General features: G+C 43.0%; 1 protein-coding gene across 6 annotated transcripts in view; it reads left to right on the top strand.

Annotated features, from left to right (window-relative positions):
* Nucleotides 1-22,808, top strand: part of LOC139575066 (xylosyl- and glucuronyltransferase LARGE2s) — a 232,745-nt gene that overhangs the window by 192,484 nt on the left and 17,453 nt on the right. For 3 of the 6 annotated variants that reach the window (XM_071400041.1, XM_071400040.1, XM_071400042.1), the window contains one exon: nucleotides 18,925-19,119. In XM_071400041.1, coding sequence (XP_071256142.1) covers nucleotides 19,020-19,119 — 100 coding nt within the window. In that variant the 5' untranslated portion in view covers nucleotides 18,925-19,019. Of the gene's footprint in view, nucleotides 1-6,719; nucleotides 6,899-18,635; nucleotides 18,754-18,924; nucleotides 19,120-22,808 lie in introns of those variants that run through there. The other 3 variants (XM_071400044.1, XM_071400043.1, XM_071400045.1) reach the window with 3 other exon arrangements.

Here is a 22,808-nt window from a genome sequence, read left to right as displayed (position 1 = left end):
AGTTAAGAACAAATTCTTATTTTCAATGACGGCCTAGGAACAGTGGGTTAACTGCCTTGTTCAGGGGCAGAACGACAGATTTGTACCTTGTCAGTTTAGGGATTTGAACTTGCAACCTTTCGGTTACTAGCCCAACGCTCTAACCACTAGGCTACCCTGCCGCCCCGAGGGAAGGAATAGGGAATGTTTTTCGTATACAAATGAGAGATTTTGGTTACAGAACTTTTCAGTCAGAAATGTCTGTGATTATGTTGCAGCTTCATCAACACGGTACAGTGCGATAAAGACTTTGATGTTCTGTGGTGGTCGCTGCATCAGGGAGGAGAGAGAGACAACGGGTGCTAGTCACACAGTCACTCGCTGTCTTTTTTTTTAACACAGTGCAGCAAGTCTGAGCCTGGCCTGGCACAATCAAATAAATTGCTGGTCAGACACCCCCTAGTCATTTGTGTCTTCATTATTTAATCAAAGAGTGTGCTTAAAGCGTCAGACAAGCTCAGTGAATATAGTTGATTTGATTAAAACACATAGGATGTGTCAATATATGGGGGAAAAAACTAGTTTAAACATTTTTACTAATTGATTGGTCGAAAGAACAGACAACTCTTGGTCGACCAAGATATTTTTTAGTCGGGGACAGCCCTAGTGAGCATGCATGTGTGGGTGGGTGCGTGTGTTTATCCTTTGTTAAACACATTCTCTGCTGGTCGTGGTGTGTGACAGGCTATATCCAGTGAGACTCTTAAGGTCTCTGTCAGGGCATTGGATCGTAATAAACTTGAGCGCTTAGTATAACCATCCACACTGGCACGTGGGTGGTGGGGATTTGATGTGGTTCACAGGCTCACACCTTACCTCATATAAAACACACACACACACACACACACACACACACACACACACACACACACACACACACACACACACACACACACACACACACACACACACACACACACACACACACACACACACACACACACACACACACACACACACACACACAGCATCCCACTGGTCCTCTCCTTCACAGGAGCCAGACACATCATTACAGAGCTGACTGGTCAGTGTTAGGAGTTTCTACTACAATACCTCTCTCGTCCTGCCCTGACACCCTACCCCTTGACCTCTGACCCCTGACCAGTGAAAGTGGACGGAGCTTATTGTCTTTAGCACTGCCTGATTGGCTCTCCCACAGGGCTTAGAGGGTCAGGTGGTGTGCTGACTTTACACTTTGCACACAGGGAGGTTAGAGTATCTCAGAGTATATCTGAGCCTACTGTGCTGTGGCTTATGGGCAGTGCCTGAGGGGCCATGGCTGCTCATATAGGCTATGAGATATTTCTCGACTTTGAACTTGGAGAGTCCAGTTCTACCTTCTCCTCAGCAGATTAGTTACTGACTGGGAGGGGTAATTATGATATTCCCATTTTGGGGGTGGGGGGTTGTGTATAGGTACACTAAGTGTACATAACATTAGGAACACCTTCCTAATACTGAGTTGCACGCCCTTTTGCCTTCAGAACAGCCTTAATTCGTCGGGGCATGGACTCAAAAGCATACCAGAGGGATGCTGTCCCATGTTTGAATTCAATGCTTCCCACAATTGTATTCAAGTTGGCTAGATGTCTTTTGGGTGGTGTGGACCATTCTTGATACACATGGGGAAACTGTTGAGCGTGAAACACCCAGCAGCGTTGCAGTTCTTGACACACTCAAACCTGTGCGCCTGGCACCTTCTACCATTCACTTGGTCAGTCTATATCATGGAAAGAGCAGGTGTTCCTAATGTTTTCTGCACTCAGTGTATGTGTTTTAGGGATGGTGGGGGGCAGGAGTGTTATAGGGATGGAAATGGGAGGCAGTGGGGTGGAAGTTTTAAATAGTCCTGTGTGTGAGTCCACCAGTAGTTATTGACAGGGAGAAATGGTAACTGTGTATAATCCAATGAAGATATGTTTATTTAGACTGGCAGTTGTTTAGACTGGCAGGGAGTATATGAAGAGTTTATTTCCAAAACGCTACATACGTACATGTTCAGGTGTGTTTTTTTTCACGATATAATCATGGCATTGGGTTGTTTAATAACAAACATGTATTTGTTTAAAATCTATCATTTTTGACGGTTTCATTTCAGAGACACAAATAATCATGCTATATACAGTATTCGCCTCACTCTCAGAGAAACAAGTAGTACTGCTAGGTTTTACAGTGAAATATAACAAATAACTATGTTTTTAATAAAGAACTGTACAAATGATACAATTATATAAAAAATAAAAAAAATCAATACAGTAATATGAGATCTGTATGTAATACCTTTACATTTGACATTGTTATCATTTAGCAGATGCTTTTAACTCGAGCGACTTACAGTTAGTGCATTCATCTTAAGATAGTTAGTTGAGACAACCACATGTCACAGTCAAACATACAGGATTCGAACATTCCATTCCAGTTCAACAATGGATATATAGCGTTTTTCAAAAAAAATATTTTAATCTAAAATCTATGAATAAAAAAATCTGAAGGCTGTCATATTTTACACACACATGAACATACCCATAAGCTGTAACGGCTCTCATGTGTAGAATGACCGGACCAAGGTGCAGTGTGGTAGGCGTACATCGTAACTTTATTGATGACACCAAACAAAATAACAAAGTCAAAAAAACGAAAGCGCACAGTTCTGTAAGGCTAAGAAACTAAACAGAAAACAAGATCCCACAACCTAATGGTGGGAAAAAGGGCTGCCTAAGTATGATCCCCAATCAGAGACAACGATAGACAGCTGCCTCTGATTGGGAACCACACTCGGCCAAAAACAAAGAAACAGAAGACATAGAATTTCCCACCCGAGTCACACCCTGACCTCACCAAACATAGAGAATAATAAGGATCTCTAAGGTCAGGGCATGACATAAGCAATCATTTCTGATGAAAAAACACGTGAACAACTGGTTGACGTAGCATTTTGGAAATAAACTCTTCATATTGAAAGAGAAAACATTATGGAAGAGATTAAAAGAGAGGAGATGTGATTCATACAAGCCCATAATGGAAGTCTCTCCTCTCCCTGAAGTGTGCATCCTCAGCCCTTCCTCTCCTCCTCACCCCTCTCTACACTTCTGCTGTCCTCAATGCCCCTCTTCCCCTCTTTCCATCCGTTACACTTCTCCCTCCCCTCTCTCCATCTCTAAACCTACCTCCACCCATTCTCTTCCCTCTCCTCTTCTCCCCTCCTCTTGTCCATCTTATCCACTCCTCCTCTCCTCCCCCCCTCATCCACTACTCTTTCAGAGAGATAAATGCCTCTCATCTTCTGCTTTGGAAGGTAAGAAATGGTGGTTCTGCTCCACTGGGAAAATAAACTCTACCCCATCCTTTATCATCCCTCTCCCCACTGCACTCCCCTCCGCTCATCTCCTCTTCATAAACAGTCCCTCTTTCCTCCCCCTTTTCCCATAAGGCCTACTGTCACACTTCCATCTCTCTTTCTCTTCCCCTCTCTCTAGCTCTCTCTCTCTCGCTTTCGCTTTTGCTCTCCCTCTCTATTCCTCTATTGCTCTCTGTCAGCTGAGAAACCCTTATAGTTGGCTCTCTCCTTTTCTCATACATGGAGATTTTATCTGATATTACATGATCTTTGTCTTCATGATCTCTGTTTTTAGGGATTCAGCTTTGGACGATTAACTACTAAGTTAATGATGTTGTTGTTTTTGAAGGCGCCGAGCCGCAGCGATAGCGTAGCCAATGTTTCATCCAATAACCCTCATACTACCAACATATTTTACATACATTTTCTACCAACTAGCCGGCCTTCGCCCCATACCCTGCCCTGGACTTCAGTCACTGTTACTAGTCGGCTACCACACGGCACTCAACCCTGCATCTCAGAGACGGGTCACTTTAATAATGTTAACATACTGTTTCACCCACTTCATATGTACAGTATATACTGTATTCTAATCAAGGCTCATCCCATATAACTACTGCAGTACACACATTTTCTATTCATATACTGTCCGTAAGGTGTATACACTCCATCATATACAGTACCCGTCAAAAGTTTGTCGGGCAGCTTGTTTATCCTGTGTTTTTAACACTGTAGCTGCCTTCCCTGCCACGTCTCCCTTGGAAGGCAGAGCAGACAAGTGGCACTGAGATAGGGCTACTGGGTTTCTCTTAGGAAGCATGGAGAGGTAAGAGAGGGTGGATATCCCCGCAGGTCTCGTTCCAGAAGGTTCTTGGAGGGGAAATACAGCAGGTGCCATGGAAACCCAATCTCTGTCTCTCTGTCTCTCTGTCTCTCTCTGTCTCTGTCTCTCTCTCTCTCCACTGTTTCCTACCCACCTATTTATATGGGACACCCTTTGGGAGCCAGGGAAACCTAAACCATGTAAACTCCCTTCTCTCTCTCCCCCTTCCCACTCCTTTTATGGTGCTGGGGAAACCCAACCCTGGGAACCCCCCCCTGTTTATGTCGGACCCCCTGTATTGGTGTTTGGGTGAGGGGACTATGGGTTTACTGGCCAAGGCCCCGCCAGGGTGACCCTTAACCCCATAATTAGGAGATGAGAAGAGGTGTTAACCTGCATTAGTCATCTGGTTTGACAGCCACTGGATCCTCAGCCAACAACCCTGGACACTGATCTAAGGTCAGTTCTGTCTGCGTCTCATCTAATGGTGAGGAATGGCAGAAGGTAAGCTGATCCTAGATCTATAACTGTGACTATGGGTAACTTCTACCCAAAGCAACCAGAGGAGAAAGAGCATTGGAGACGAGAGGAAAGCAGTGAAACCAGTTGAACTAAAGGTCCGTTTGCAATATAAAATCTTAAAACCGGTGCCTGTAGAAGTGCTGTATGAAACACTGTCCTTTCATCAGGGTGTTTTCTTTTTTGGTAATGGTATAGAACGGCTAGTGCCGCTACCAGTTGTCTGTGTGTGGTTGTTTGTAGTGGTTTCCACATCTGACTGGCTTGGTTTAGCTTGGAGGCTCAAAGGCAAACTGGTGCTCCAGGGACTGAGATTGCATTGCATTGCATTTCAGCATTTATATATGTTCTTCTTACACACACACACACACACACACACACACACACACACACACACACACACACACACACACACACACACACACACACACACACACACACACACACACACACACACACACACACACACACACACACACACACACACACACACACACACACACACACACACACACACACACACACACACACACAAACAAACACACACACACAGAAATGCCTGTGACTGGCCTTGCATGGGTAGATACAGTATCGTTGTGCTCCTGTGTAAGAGATAAGGAGTGCTGAGACTGTACCCTCTGCTCCTCTCTGCTCTTTCAGCTCAGTTCAATCTCCCTCCAGACTTTCTCCAGTTATTACTGTCCCTAATGGGGGATCCATCATCACAGCTTCATTTAGATAGCAGGCCAGACGCAGGCTCCAACTAGCTTTCTGTTTAGCGAAAACAACATTGTGTCCTACTTTAATTAGAGAGCTGTACTCCCCCGTCTCATGAGCCCACCCACTCACATGCACATATGTAAGTACACATGCATAGACGGACACACATTCCCTACTTAAGTGATAATGCCTGAGAAGCCGGTGTTTGGAGGATATATTGGCACGGGTGTTGTTAGGCCTGAGACGAAGTCGGGCTAAGAATGCGCGATTCCGCATGGCTTAGAAATTGTGCTCTCTCGTCAGGACACTGTCGTTCAGAGGAGCTAGCCAACAACACAGCTAACACACTCACTTCAAACGGAAGCTGGAAAGACTGCAAACTAGCTTAATTTCATTTAGTTTGAACTGTTTTCTATAGACATTTCATTATGTATTTCCACAAAAAGTACGCCAGCTGATTTATGATTTCAACTGGCTGAGAAAAGCTGTCTGCCTGTCTGTCTCGTCCCGACATGTTCATTACTATGGGACAGCTGGAGATCGAATTTGAACATTGAAACAATAATTTTTCCGCTGTTGAAAACCAAATGCTAGTTTAAAAGAAATGGGAGATAATGTCTAGATGCTTTTTATAGTGAAGATCAAGTTTATAAATTGCGTGGCTGGGCTGATGAGACAGTGGATTGCGCAGTGAGATGGAACATAAGCATTTCAACATCATAGCTTTAGCTGGTGGTAACTTGTGAAATAGACACCGAAATGGAAATGGAACCAATCAGCATTCAGAATTAGACCCACCCGTTGTATAAATATACGTAGAACCACTTGGAGCCAACCATGTCTGCATTTATGTGCACACATTCATGTGCGCACATCAGGGTTGGGGTCAATTCGGAATTTCTGAATGTAATTTAATTCAAACAATACATTTGGAAGCAGGAAACAGAAACAGAATTACAGGAAACAGAATTACATTTGAATTGAAGGAATGCTTGCACACACATACTAACACTGTTAATCATCCACTCTTAGGAATCAGGTTACTCAGTAATGCATAGGTAACCCAGTCTCTGTGTTAAAAGAGAACGAAAAAGAGAGCGAAAGACAATAAGAGCTCCGACCAACTCCTGTCTTTTGTCACAGAGGCTTAACCATGTGCAAGGTGACACCACTCCCCCTTTCTCTAGTTCTCCTTTCAGCCTCTCCCCCCTTTTCTGCACATTTTCTGTTATTCGAGTTGGACTACTTTCATAAACACACAGAGAGAGAGACAGAGAGAAACAGAGACACAGAGACACAGAGAGAACCGCAGAAGAAAAGGAGGATTAGGGAGAGGAAGAGAAGGGAGGGGCTTATTGAAAGTGTGGCTGTGCACAACAACGCGGACTTGCCGCTACCCGCTTGGCAGACACTTAACACACGGAGAGGGGAGCAAACGATTGGAGCGTACACACACGCAGGTAGGAAGAAAGTGCAAAGGTCATAGCTTGTTATTATCAACTGTGTGGGTCTGTGTTTGTCCGCTTGTGTGTATGTGTAGGTCGGCTTTGTTTTCACTGTCAGCTGTCAAATGTTCTTGCCAGACCTACAAGCACGTCTTACAGATGGAAAGGTGAGAGAGAGACAGAACAAGAGATTGTGTCTGTGTGTGAGGGAGAGGGGGACAGAACGAGTGGTGTGTTCCTGTGTGAACAGGAGTGGGAGGTGAGCAGCACTCCCCTGTTCTCTCCTTCCATCCCCCTTGAGTGAATAGAGCATTTGTGCTGTCATTGTAGTTCTTCTGTCCCATTATTTTTATTCTGTCCCTCTCTTCCTACAGTATCTCTATCTGTTGTGGTTTACCTACAGAATGTTCTGTTTTTTATGTTTGTGTCCTGCAGCTCTATATTCTCTGAGATCTTTTCACATCATTGTTTTCCTCAAGGTACTATCTCCTAAAGGTTTTCCCCAGGAATTTGACCTTTGTGTGCTGTGTTTACTATCTCGGATGTCCTTCTCTAGACTGTGTGTGTGTGTGTGTGTGTGTGTGTGTGTGTGTGTGTGTGTGTGTGTGTGTGTGTGTGTGTGTGTGTGTGTGTGTGTGTGTGTGTGTGTGTGTGTGTGTGTGTGTGTGTGTGTGTGTGTGTGTGTGTGTGTGTACTCTGTTCCGTTGTCTTTCTTTGTTGTACGTTGTTATTGAGTCATCCAGTGTGTGGTTGTTTTAGCGAGTGAGCCGCCAGAGGTGACGGTATGTTGGAACAACAAAGTAGGGCACATGGGACAAAGTAACTATCTCTGCTGTTATGGTTATTCCTGCAGGCCATTGAAGGATACTCTGCTTAATCTGTTGTCGCGTCACTCCGTACAGGGGGCCGAGGAGGACGTGCGTGTGCCTGTGTGTGCGTGTGTATCAGCGCGTGCCTGCGTCCGTGTGTGTTTATGCATAACCAGGCAAATTGTAGTGTAAACTGAAGTGAGATTAGTTCGTTGGTGACCTAGCGTAGCCTCTAGCTTTATTGTTTGTCCTTCCCCTGTGTCTCTGTGACAGCTGGTGTTCCACTCAGAAAACAATCCCTCATATTGTCAACAAACATACGATTATGACATTGACCTATTATTCAAACTAGAATTGAATGACCTTAAACAGGATTTGCCTTACTCTTTACTATGGCTCTGATTGCACACTCCCTGTGTGTGTGTGTGTGTGTGTGTGTGTGTGTGTGTGTGTGTGTGTGTGTGTGTGTGTGTGTGTGTGTGTGTGTGTGTGTGTGTGTGTGTGTGTGTGTGTGTGTGTGTGTGTGTGTGTGTGTGTGTGTGTGTGTGTGTGTGTGTGTGTGAGAGAGAGAGAGTCCGCGCATGCGTGCCTAAAGATTAACAGATTTTCACACAGTTCAGCAAAAGCCAAATACACTGTACACACTGCTGAATCACCTTTTTTTCCCATTAGGAGAGGAGTTTCTTGAAAGTTTTCAAACCATATTCTGGAAGTCTGTTTTTCTGGGCCTCTGTGATGGATGCCGATGATCTGTGATAGATAAGGGATAGCTAGCAGATAGGCAATAAGTCATAGATCATAGATATTTGTCCAGAAACCGTTATTTTGCTTCTTGCTCTCTCTCATATTTCTACAGGCAGCTGCAGAGCTATAGTTACATTTAAACAACACACTTACTCTCTCTCCTTTAGGCCCTTAGTAACCTGAAACCCATTCCCACTTAGAATTCCTAGACTAAAGTCCTCCATAGATGTATCTCTTTCTCCCAGGAATGATATCCTAGTCTGCCCTCAAGCATGTAATTCCCTCATGCCATATGTTTCTAGTACTATATGTGCTTTCTATTCCTCTGTATGTATGTATGTATGTATGTATGTATGTATGTATGTATGTATGTATGTATGTATGTATGTGTTTGTGTGTGTGCTTTGTGTAAAGTGTGTAAAGACTGTGAAGTGGTTGCGAAGGAAATGGAAAACTACACTCAAACACTATCTTTTGGTATTTGTTTCATTAGTCCATTGTTGATATAGTCCCAAAATGTTTTGCATGTCAGCAATCACGTTTTGAAGATATGTAACTTTCAAAATACAGAAATATGGCCTGTGTGACGCATCTGGCATCATATGACGCTGCGTTTTGCCGTTTCCCTTTAATGTTCCTCACTGATAATCAAGCCCATTGTTTGTGAATTGCTGAGGCTGTGAAGTGTCAACCTGGATTGGCCCTGGAGAAGTGTTAATCTTTCCATTACCAGCACTGTAGAGGTGCTCTGATATAGGACCGAGGAAGAGATTGGAATAGAGGGGAAGATTAGGAAAAGAAGGGACTTTGAGACGCAGACTGATAAAGGCTGATTTTAGAGGGTGGCCAGACGTGAGGACACACATTAGCTCGAGTTTAATCATCAAAGGACCAACGGACCATGTAACGCTGAGTGTGTGTTTGCGTGCGTGTGTGTGTGACTGTTGTGACTGAAAAACTACTGCAAAAACATTTTTTTTTTCTCTCTCTCTCTCTCTCTCTCTCTCTCTCTCTCTCTCTCTCTCATATATTCATACTAACATATAGAATCCTCCTTATACAGTGCATTCGAAAAGTATTCAGACCCCTTGACTTTTTACACATTGTTATCTTAGTCTTATTACAAAATACCCCATAATGACAAAGTAGAGCAGGTTTTAAGAAATTTTAGCAAATGCATTAAAAATCAAAAACTGAAATACCACATTAACATAAGTATTCAGACCCTCTACTCAGTAATTTGTTGAAGCACCTTTGGCAGTGATTACAGGATATTCTTCATGGCACACCTGTATTTGAGGAGTTTCTCCCATTCTTCTCTGCAGATCCTCTCAAGCTCTGTCAGGTTGGACGGGGAGAGTCGCTGCACAGCTGTTTTCAGGTCTCTCCAGAGATGTTAGATCGGGTTCAAGTCCGGGCTCTGGCTGGACCACTCAAGGACATTCAGAGACTTGTCCCAAAGCCACTCCTGCATTGCCTGAGGTCCTGAGCATTCTGGAACAGGTTTCTCTGTTATTTGCTCCGTTCATCTTTCCCTCGACCCTGACTAGCCTCCCATTTCCTGCCGCTGAAAAACATCCCCATAGCATGATGCTGCCAACCACTATGCTTCACTGTAGGGATGGTGCCAGGTTTCCTCCAGACGTGACGCTTGGCATTCAGCGCAAAGAGTTCAATCTTGGTTTCATCAGACCAAGGCCTTTCTCCCCCGATTGCTCTGTTTAGCCGGGCGGCCAGCTCTAGGAAGAGTCTTGGTGGTTCCAAACTTCTTCTGTTTTAAGAATGATGGAGGCCACTGCTCTTGGGGACCTTCAATGCTGCAGCCATTTTTTGGTACCCTTCCCCAGATCTGTGCCTCGACACAATCTTGTCTCGAAGCTCTACAGACAATTCCTTCGACCTCATCGCTTGGTATTTGCTCTGACATGCACTGTCAACTGTCAGACCTTATATAGACAGGTGTGTGCCTTTCCAAATCATGTCCAATCAATTGAATTTACCACAGGTGGACTCCACTCAAGTTGTAGAAACATCTCAATGATGTCTCATAGCAAAGGGTTTGAATACTTATGTAAATAATATATATATATTTTTAAATAACTTAGCAAAAATGACTAAACCTGTTTTCACTTTGTCATTATGAGGTATTGTGTGTAGGTTGATCAGGAAAATGTTGTATTTAATCCATTTTAGAATAAGGCTGTAACGTAACAACATTTAAATTTGGAAAAAGTCAAGGGGTGTGAATACTTTCCAAATGCACTCTATCTATTATATGTACACATATATATTTATTTTCCTGTCTCTGACATTGCTCATTCTGATATTTATTTTTTCATTTTTCTCAATTATGCGTGTACTTTTGAAAATTGTATTATTATTGCTCGGTATTACTGCACTGTTGGAGTTAAAAACCTGCGATAACATCATCTGCAAATCAATAAACTTTGATTTGATTTGCTTCTCTTATGATAGCAGTCAGAGCTCCAGCAGATGTGATATGAGTAGCAGGGTCTAACTGTCTAAATTGCAGTTTCATGTGAAAACACCCTGCTGTTACTGTGAAGTGTGTGAACCATCATGTGAGCACAGATTATTGACCGGGGTGATAATTGGGTTTCTTACCCTGCTCTGAGAAAAATGCAGAAGAGAGAAATGTGTGTGTGTGTGTGTGTGTGTGTGTGTGTGTGTGTGTGTGTGTGTGTGTGTGTGTGTGTGTGTGTGTGCGCGCGCGCTGCATCTCTCTGTCATCTCCCTGACACACGCCTGAACAGACTCCATTACCGTATATTGCCCCAAGCGACATAAAGCCTGATTTGAAATGAACAGAAGTGATCTAGGGAGGCTGCAACAACAATACATGAGGACACACACACACATAGTCAGCCAACCAAACACTAACACACACATTCACACACATGCTGGTGGTTGTTCACCCGCCCGTAATTGCTAATAACCCATCCACAACCACCCGACTATATGTGATAAAAGTGAAAATCGGATGCCTGCACCTGATCCTAACCCGCAGATATAGAATATGTGCATTAGGCTACAGTCAGGGAAGGCGGAATGATTTTTTGACAGGGGGTGCAGGATTGTTTTTTTGCCTAATTTAAATATGTTTCTGCTTATAATTTCGGACATTTTGGTAGACTATTTGTTAGTCAACTTGTCTATATTTAGATACGTGCAGCTTTGCTTCTGTCGTTATAGACTAAATAAACTCTTGCTCACCAGAACGTTTAGTTTTTGTATTTTTTAATTTAACCTTAATTTAACTAGGCAAGTCAGTTAAGAACAAATTGATATTTACAGTGACGACGCTGAGCCAATTGTGCGCCACCTTATGGGACTCCCGATCATGGCCGGATGTGATACACCCCGGGATCGAAGGGTTGGAGCGGGGAATTTAACCCCGGTCTTCGGTGGATAGAGGGGTGGCGTTTCTAAGCCGTGTCCATTATTGCTAGACCACGGGCTCTACACGACTTGCATTCATTTTAATGAAGTAAACAGCAAAAAAAAAGAAACGCCCCTTTTTCAGGACCCTGTCTTTCAAAGATAATTCGTAAAAATCATAATATCTTCACAGATCTTCATTGTAAAGGGTTTAAACACTGTGTTCCCATGCTTGTTCAATGAAGCATAAACAATTAGTGAACATGCACCTGTGGAACATTCATTAAGACACTAAAAGCTTACAGACGGAGGCAATTAAGGTCACCGTTATGAAAGCTTAGGACAGTAAAGAGGACTTTCTACTGACTCTGAAAAACACCAAAAGAAAGATGATCCAGGGTCCCTGCTCATCGCGTGAACGTGCCTTAGGCATGCTGCATGGAGGCATGAGGACTGCAGATGTGGCCATGGCAATAAATTGCAATGTCCGTACTGTGAGACGCCTAAGACAGCGCTACAGGGAGACTGGACAGACAGCTGATCATCCTCGCAGTGGCAGACCACGTGTAACAACACTTGCACAGGATCGGTACATCCGAACATCACACCTGTGGGACAGGTACAGGATGGCAACAACTGCCCGAGTTACACCAGGAATGCACAATCCCTCCATCAGTGTTCAGACTGTCCGCAATAGGCTGAGAGAGGCTGGACTGAGGGCTTGTAGGCCTGTTGTAAGGCAGGTCCTCACCAGACATCACCGGCAACAACGTTGCCTATGGGCACAAACCCACCGTTGCTGGACCAGACAGGACTGGCAAAAAGTGCTCTTCAAATCAAAGTTTATTTGTCACATGCGTCAAATACAACAGGTGAACAACAGTGCAATGCTTACGTACAGGCTCTAACCAGTAGTGCAAAAAAGATATTAGGTGAACAATAGGTAGGTAAAGAAATAAAACAGTAAAAAGGTTTTTCACGGTTTTGTCTGACCAAGGGTGATGGTCGGATTCAAATTTATCGTTGAAGGAATGAGCGTTACATCGAGGCCTGCACTCTGGAGCGGGATCGATTTGGAGGTGGAGAGTCCGTCATGATCTGGGGTGGTGTGTCACAGCATCATCGGACTAAGCTTGCTGTCATTGCAGGCAATCTCAATGCTGTGCGTTACAAGGAAGACATCCTCCTCCCTCATGTGGTCCCTTTCTGCAGGCTCATCCTGACATGACCCTCCAGCAATACAATGCCACCAGCCATACTGCTCGTTTTGTGCGTGATTTCCTGCAAGACAGGAATGTCAGTGTTCTGCCATGGCCAGCGAAGAGCCCAGATCTCAATCCCATTGAGCACGTCTGGGACCTGTTGGATCGGAGGGTGAGGGCTAGGGCCATTCCCCCCAGAAATGTCTGGGAACTTGCCGGTGTCTTGGTGGAAGAGTGGGGTAACATCTCACAGCAAGAACTGGCTAATCTGGTGCCGTCCATGAGGAGGAGATGCACTGCAGTACTTAATGCAGCTGGTGGCCACACCAGACACTGACTGTTACTTTTGATTTTGACCCCCTCTTTGTTCAGGGACACATTATTCAATTTATGTTAGTCACATGTCTGTGGTGTTTTTCTCAGTTGTTGAATCTTATGTTCATACAAATATTTACACATGTTAGGTTTGCTGAAAATAAACGCAGTTGACAGTGAGAGGACTTTCTTTTTTTGCTGAGTTTATATGTTGGTTGTTTGAGTTAATTTCAATTAACCCCAGAATAATTTCATACAGTGTGGTTGAGTGGGTCAAATTCCAATGAAATGTACAATTTTACTGCCCTCCTGTTTCTAATCTGTCTTATTAAATTATTGAAATAAGGTGGAATTCCACAACAAATATTCTCCTTTGGCCCTTGTCATCATTCAATATTTAAGCTATACACCATTGATTGTATAATAAACAGTTTTTGTGTTTTGATGTTGCCTTTTCATGTGCACTAAAACCCCTTAAAAACACCCATATTAAGGTTGAAGCACCACTTTGGGTGTTTCAGAGTACTTCATTTCTGTTTAAAACACATTCTGTGCATTAAAACACTTGCATTGGGTTGACTTTCAAACACCCTCCAAACTCCAGATCTCAGCTGAGACTTTCTACTTTTAGTGTAGTTGACATCGCTACAGTTCTCTGTTGTCTCTGCTTCCTTCGTGGAGCAAAGACATTTAGGGACCGGGGAGAAAATGCAATAACAAAAAAGGGTAATATTTTCAGTGCAAAATATATTATGCTTATAAAGTTAACACCTCTACTGATGGTCCCCAACTGCACATTCGCATTCACTCAAGAATGCTGAAAGAAAGAAATAATTTCTCCACTCCTGTTCGAGTCAAAATGTACATTTGGGTGTATCAATCAGCCAGGTCTCCTGTGATACAAGTCAGTATTCGACGTCCATCCATGTCTGAGGATGTCTGCCGATGACGTGTAAACTGTCCACAAGGGGCAACAGTGAGTGCTGTTACCTTCAAGTAGGTTTTGATTTTGCTATGGTGTTGTGGACTGGGATTGTGGATGGGCATAAGCAACTGCCTCTGGTGCCAAAGGTTGCATGTTTGAATCCAGCAATAGAAAGTTGTTTTTGAGATTTTTGTTGTAAACCTATCCCAAAACCTTAACCCTTACCTTAACCATTCGGAGTTAATGCCTAACCTTAAAAATGTGGATTTAATTCCTAAACACTTAAACACAAAATGTTATGTTTGAGAAACATGGATGTACGTCTAATTCTGACTTGAGCTTATTGGTATCAATTTACTGCAAGAAATGCTTAATTCTGCATGAGTTAATGTTAAGACTGTGAGAAGTTATAGACCTACAGTCAATGTCCAGATTTCCATTTCCATTTAACCCATCTGAACAGTAGGCTACAGTTCCCTTGACGTGTCATAGGGCTATTTGAAGTCCCCGTCTTGTGACTGTCAAATTTATATAGCGCCTCACAATCATCACACATAACATAGCCAACACTGCTATCATCCTCTTTCACCACTTCACCAAGTCTTTCCAAAACATACATTTTATGGCCCCTACTTACTTTTCAATTCTCCATTTAGCAGCTTTTCTGTTATTGATTTAAAAACTCTGACATTGTCCTTTTTGCCTCAGTGGATCGACATTAAACTTTTTTTGCCTGTTCCCAAAAGCTTTAGTGGAGTGCCTTGTAGGCTATTTGGCAAGTGTAAAGTTAGGCCCTAAAGCTTAGGTTTACACACTAATGCCAGATGCAAATCTCTATATGTCCTATAGGGCTAGATATAAATTGCACAGTGTCTTGCAAAAGTATTCACCTCCCCTTGCCATTTTTCCTATATTGTTGCCTTACAACCTGGAATTAAAATAGATTTTGGGGGAGGGGTTTGTATCATTTGATGTACACAACATGCCTGTCACAGCGCAGCGTGGTATGCGTACATTCTTTATTATAAGAATGAACACTGAACAAAACGTGAAGCTATACAAATGAGTGCTGACAGGCAACTACACATAGACAAGAACCCACAAACACCAAAGGGCAAATGGCTACCTAAATATGATCCCCAATCAGAGACAACGATAAACAGCTGCCTCTGGGAACCATATCAGGCCACCATAGACATATAAATCACCTAGACCTACAACAACCCTTGACGTACAAAAACCCTAGACAATACAAAAACTAACGTACACACCCTAGTCACACCCTGACCTAACCAAAATATAAAAACAGATCTCAGGTCAGGGAATGACAATGCCAACCACTTTGATGCAAAATATGTTTTTATTGTGAAACAATAAAAAGAAATACTGAACTTGAACGTGCATAAATATTCACCCCCCCCCCAAAGTCAATACTTTGTAGATTCACCTTTTGCAGCAATTACAGCTGCAAGTATCTTGGGGTATGTCTCTATAAGCTTGGCACATCTAGCCACTGGGATTTTTGCCCATTCTTCAAGGCAAAACTGCTCCAGCTCCTTCAAGTTGGATGTGTTTCACTGGTGTACAGCAATCTTCAAGTCATACCACAGATTCTCAATTGGATTGTCTGGGCTTTGACTGGGCCATTCCAAGACGTTGAAATGTTTCCCCTTAAACCACTCAAGTGTTGCTTTAGCAGTATGCTTAGGGTCATTGTCCTGCTGGAAGGTGAATCGTCCCAGTCTCAAATCTCTGGAAGACTGAAACAGGTTTCCCTCAAGAATTTCCCTGTATTAAGAGCCATCCATCATTCCTTAAATTCTGACCAGTTTCCCAGTCCATGCCGATAAAAAACATCCCCACAGCATGATGCTGCCACCACGCCTCACTAAAGGCCTTTAAACAGAGACACAATGGCTTCAGCTCTTAATTGCATTATATGTTCCTCATTAGCCATGTTTGATTGACAGCCGTGCTTAGAAATACAGGAACAGGCAGGTTTCCCTTTGCACCATTAACTATGCTCTACAATAATGTGGAATTTCCACAAGGAAGTGTTGTATTCTGTTATGTTCTGTTTAGTTTCCATTCTATTTCCAACCAAATCTGATGGTCTGACTGCAGTATCCGACTTTTATCCATAAGCATAGACATTTTGATGGTTAAGTTTAGGCATTAATTCAAAATGGTTAAGGTAAGGGTTAAGGTTTGGGATAGGGTTTAAACCAGGGGTTGGAACCGGTTCAGGGAATAGAGCCGAAAACTGTAAAACACTTTTTCAAGGAACAGAACGAAAACCGGTAACGGGAGTGATCTATGCTGTTCCGGGAAACAGAATCCTTGTTTTAAAAGCATGGGAACTTGATAAAGTTACTTTATGTTCTAGGCAAGAGGGGGAGGGAGAAAGAGATACGAAATATGACCTCAGTGTTGAGGCTATGCTTACAACTGGTGTAAATAATTTCAGAATGGTTTATTTTCAGCACTTACACACACAGAAAAGAGAAAACATTTGATGAAAGATTAAAAAGCAGATGTCTTACAGTATTTATCACTTGATGCAGCCAAGGGTTTCTGGGAAAAATCCCCTTCCTGATCTCACCTTGACCAGGGCCTAACCTCAATATTGGGTGGATCACACTTACTATACTTTGGCAGGCAAAGAGCAGTAACTGTGCTTAAAAAAGTACAGCAAGGAAATGTATGAGGTATTAGACATTGTTACAAATCCCTTTTGCTCCACAGTCTAGCGGGGGGAGGGGGGGCAATGAGACCCGTAACATAACTCATGCAAATTATAACAGTGAAAAAGTGACAACAAATAACCACAGACAACATAAATCTAACGTCAAACACTCATGGTTTATTTGTAAACACACAGTAATGGGGGGGGGGGGGGGGGGGGCAGGAAATGGGGCTGAACTGGACCCAAGGAAAGAAACAAATATCCAAAAACACCCCCAAACTAGACTACTTCAATACAGCTAACTAACTAACCAAAAATACAGTGGGTAGTCCACCCAGTTCTAACTAGTATTCTTAGACAAAGTATTCTTACGGGTAGTGTATGCCCATGGGCGACTTGTCTTGGTACCCCCTTTTCCTACCATCAAACAAACAGTCAAACGCCAAAACAATACTCACAGGATAACAGACAAAGTGACATGTAGTTGCTTAACCAAACAAGAGATCTACAGAGAGATTGCATGACTGATAGATTGAGCACCAGAGAAAACAACTGACAGGGTTTTTAAACCAAGGGAAAGGGAATGTGATAGGGTAAGAGAAAAGGAGCAGGTGTCTTCTGATTAGCGACTGATTGGTGACTGATGATTGGGGAATGATTATTGCCACCTGTGAGGGGAGAAGGAGAGAAAAGAAATACACACAGGATACCTGTATCCGTAATAGACGTGAATGTATTTTGATGTTATAGTTGAATCAACTGTAGATTTGAGGTGATTGCTGAACTATCCTTTTAAGGCAGGGGTGGCCAACCCTCGTCCTGAAGAGGGGCTCGTTGAGGTGGCTGAATCGGTTGAACACCTCTCTCCTTTCTCTTCTGTATCTGCAGGCCTTGGCTCTCTTTCCCTATCCAATGTACAAAGTCTCTCCACAGCCGTCACTTACTCTGACTGTGACCCAGCAATGGCTTTGGTTGTTGTGTTATTGTTACTAATATAATTGTCTGTTGAATTATACGTTTGGTTAATAGACTGCACATGTCGAAGTTTCTCTCCAGTATGTTGTGGTATTGTTGCTTGTCTCTCTCTCTGGCATTATCAGCAGTGCTCTTTGTCCTTGTTGTTTTAGAGTCTGCGAGCTATAAGTGCCGTGTCAAGATGATAGTTGAACGGGGTGATGAGAATCCGTAGGAATGAGAGCCCTTGAGCAAACAAACACACACCTCGAGCAACCAAGTTAAGCATCTGTGTTTTTGTTAAGTAAAGTTGCACACTGAAGGGCCGGATGTTCATTTGACAGTCTTGAGGGTGTGTGTGTGCTAGTGTCAAGTAGATAAAAACCACAGGTTAGCGTTTTTCGTCATGAATCTTACGCTGGAGTCAACTCTGCAGAGTGGTCACTAGCTGATAGTCATAAAATCAGATTTTAAACCTTAAACACACCGCTAACATTAATGCCTAACCTTACACTTTCTCCTCTCTCGCTCACCAGAATTTTCACAACAACAAAGCAAAGGCCAGACACTCTTCTTTTTATAAACTCCCAAATATTTTTTGACTTCTCTTTTTTAATTGGCAGCTGCATCCAATCTTGTTTCCTTCAGGCCTGCATCTAATTAAGGTGAAACGTGATTAATTAAGCTCATCATAAAACAAAGAGAGGACCTGGAACTCTTATAGCCATTATACATAGAGGGAGGTAGAAAGAGAGCTAAGGAAATGGAGAATGAGAGAGTCTACCTGCACTTATTGCCAGTTGTGCACAATGCCTGGCTGTGAATAAACTGTGTATGTGCGTGCGGGTTTCTGTATTTGTGTTGTGAGATTACATATTTTAATTGTGCCCATGACAGTTCCGTGTCCTAACTTCTGCTTTGCTTGAATATAAACTGCACTGTTATGCCACTAAAGCATTTTGTAACAGCATCATACTAACCTTCTATCTCCTCATCTCTCCCTCCAGATGAGAGGATGCAGCAGGAAGCAGATGAGCGACTGAGCCCCACCTGAGCCCTGACCCATCACCTCCCACCCCTGCCCCCACCCGGCTGTCCCATCATGCACCTACCATTTCGAGGTCGTCTGAAGCTGCTAGTGGCGTCTCTGACCGCCGTCATCCTGCTCACCTGGCTCTACCTACTGGCTGGGAACCTGGAGAGTAAGTAGTACCTGCCTGTCGCCATGGTTACATGAACTACTTTTCTACTTTTCCATTGAACTGCAGTAGGAAGGAATGGGAAACATGTATGCATGTACTGTAACGACTTTAAAAACAGATTAAACATTGGTATACAGATGCCGGATCTTAATTTGATCATCCTGTTGCAGGAATTTGGAAATGCAAACTTGTAGTGCATTCAAGGCTTAAAATGGCTTCTGAAGTTTGTAATTTCCATTTTAAGATGTCTGACTTGATTTGCCCTAATGGAAATTAACAAAAAATAATGTTTACGACCTCAAATAACTAACGACCCTTTGTTTATGAACTTGGATATCGACTTTGCCACTTTGTGGCACAGTCGATGTCATATAGGGCTACGGGCCAGAAGGTTGAGGGTTCGCCGACCACCACAGACAAACTCACTCTCTCTGCCTGTTTCATTATGGCCCTGCTACACTGTAGCCATTGGGTGTTTGGCATTGCCATCTGCCATTGAGGAAATGCTTCCTTTGAAATCAATGAAAGCTGCTTCACTGTCTGTTGTGCTCGCGATGTGTCACGTCCAATGTCAGCGTCCAAACTCAAGAAATCAGAGGTTCCAATATCGATGGCTGGCTTCAAAGATTCATTCTAGTTACGTTGACTAGCTAGGTTCAAAAGCAGCTTGTGAAATTAGAGGATCATTTAGTACAACCACTAGCAACAATTTAGTGAGTACTTGTGAAAAACTGGACCAAAGCTATTGTACTTACGCATAATCGATGAATATGGTACAGTAGGCAAAATAGAAAATACTCTGCTCCTCTCTCAAAACAACAAACTCTGTGTAGCAGGTAAAACTTCACATTACGTGACACTGATGGCAACGCAATGCATATAGTGGAGCTGAAGAGTAACACTACAATCAGTGCCCGCTGCAGACAATGATCAGCTAGGGGGAAATCAGATTTTCATATAATGTATTTGCAATACATTTTTCACGAACAAGTTTCTGTGCCAATGCACTCCACAACCAATAAACAAAGCATACCGACTTCGGGCACTTCAATATCGTGTTTTGCATTTTCAACACCGCAATAAATAGATGTCAATCTCGACAAACAGAAAATGCATCCCTCAATACCTTGGGCCTAGTATACCTTGTAGCTTATTCTTTAGATGTTTGGGGCTTCTGGTGAACCACTGGACTAGCACACTTGCCAGTGTCACGCCCTGACCTTAGAGCCTTCTTTTTTCTCTATTTTTGGTTAGGCCAGGGTGTTATTTGGGTGGGCATTCTAGTTTTTCTGATTCTTTGTTGGCCGGGTATGGTTCCCAATCAGAGGCAACTGTCTATCGTTGTCTCTGATTGGGGATCATCCTTAGGCAGCCCTTTTTCCACCTTTAGTTTGTGGGATCTTGTTTGTGTGTAGTTGCTTTCTGCACTGCATATAGCTTTATGTTTGTTTTTTGTATTTGGTTGTTTTTTCGGTGTCATTTAAATAAAAGTAAAATGTAAGCCTACCACGCTGCACCTTGTTCCAATCCATCTCTAACCGAACGTGACAGCCAGAGTCTTTAGGTTGTCGCTATAGCAAGGTTTCCAACCACTTGGTGACAGATTTTATTTGAATATTAAAACATTTGCATAAAAACTAGGTGCATTTTCCCATCAGAGGTGTTTCCATCAAATTGACTTGTTGCGTTAACTTAGTCTGCATAAAAATAACTATTGAGGTTAAATTCCCGTGTACCAAAAAAAAAAAAGAAGGTAAATGGGTTCCATCGCATTTTAAACTCTAGGCCTACTGATGGTTTTGTCTCAAATAATATTGCGTAGGTATAGCAAATGTGCCAATCTGGTATTCCTCACCATGCACTTTCACCACCCTGTAAAGTTCATCAACTTATTTCATCTGTAGCAAAATAAACTGCATGCTTTCCCATGATGTCGTGACAATCTTTATCCAACGTACTTTACTTGCATAAAAATGTTGAATGGGAACCTGGTTAATATGATGCAAGAATTAGGACAAACTTGCGCATGCCTACAGTAGACTTTTGAAGTAGCACATAAAAGGTAAAACATTTTAAAAGTTAATATTGAGGCATGATTGAAGCGTTAGGTTCTAGGTGCACAAGGAATGGCCGCTCGGATTGGAGAGGAAGCAGAGCGTGCGTTAAGCTTTCCAGAATACCTGGGCCTGCTGACAGCATACAGTTGTATATGGCCACATTACTATAGGACGACTTGGAAGAATGATTGTCTGCAACAGACAGCACATCTCAGTATCAGAAGTAAAAATACAGCCAGGATGGTCTGTTACTGTGCTTTTCTAGACCTTAACTCTCAATATTAGGAAGTTATTCCGAATGTTAGGTGTACTCAATGTAGTCTACCAGTCTCTTGCCCTCTATCCACCATTCATAGTGACAACAGTGGTAGGTGCACCATTTATCAAGGTCTGCAATAGGCTAACTGGCAGTCATGCCACACATAATGTTACCTTACAGCCTTATTGCCACACACATTTTGTTACCTTACAGCCTTATTCTAAAATGTATTAAATTAAACAATGTATTTAGCAATCTACACACAAAACCGCATAATGACAAAGCAAAAACATTTTTGCAAATGTATTTAAAACAAAACAGAACAGAAATATCTTATTTACATAAGTATTCAGACCCTTTGCTATGAGACTCGAGATTGAGCTCAGGTGCATCCTGTTTCCATTGATCATCCTTGAGATGTTTTTACAACTTGTTTGGATTCCACCTGTGGTAAATAGAATAAACATGATTTGGAAAGGCACACACCTGTCTATATGGTGTCAGAGCAAATGTCAGAGCAAAAACCAAGCCATGAGGTCGAAGGAATTGTCCATAGAGCTCCGAGACAGGATTGTGTCGCTGCACAGATCTGGGGAAGGGTACCAAATAATTTCTGCAGCATTGAAGGTCACCAAGATCACAGTGGCCTCCATCATTCTTAAAGGGAAGAAGTTTGGAACCACCAAGACTCTTCCTAGAGCTGGCCGCCCAGCCAAACTGAGCAATCGGGGGAGAAGGGCCTTGGTCAGGGAGGTGACCAAGAAACCAATGGTGACTCTGACAGACCTCCAGAGTTCCTCTGTGGAGATGGGAGAACCTTCCAGAAGGACAACCACGTCTGCAGCACTCCCCCAATTAGGCCTCTATGGTAGAGTGGCCGGACCAAAACCACTCCTCAGTAAAAGGCACATGACAGTCCGCTTAGAGTTTGCCAAAATGCACCTAAAGACTCTCAGACCATGAGAAACAATATTCTCTTATCTGATGAAACCAAGATTGAACTCTTTGGCCTGAATGGTGAAGCATCATGCTGTAGGGATGTTTTTCAGCGGCAGGGTCGAGACAAAGATGAACGGAGCCAAGTACAGAGAGATCTATGATAAACCTACTCCGGAGCGCTCAGGGCCTCAGAATGAGGCGAAGGTTCACCTTCCAACAGGACAACAACCCTAAGCACACAGACAAGACAACGCATGAGTGACTTTGGGAAAGTCTCAATGTCCTTGAGTGGCCCAGCCAGAGCCCGGACTTGAACCCGATCCAACATCTCTGAAGAGACCTGAGAACAGCTGTGCAGCAACACTCCTCATCCAACCTGACAGAGCTCGAGAGGATCTGCAGAGAAGAATGGGAGAAACTCCCCAAATACAGCT

Source organism: Salvelinus alpinus, chromosome 5 (assembly GCF_045679555.1).
Source record: "Salvelinus alpinus chromosome 5, SLU_Salpinus.1, whole genome shotgun sequence".
NCBI lineage: Eukaryota > Metazoa > Chordata > Actinopteri > Salmoniformes > Salmonidae > Salvelinus > Salvelinus alpinus.
This window is presented reverse-complemented; position numbering and strand designations above follow the sequence as displayed.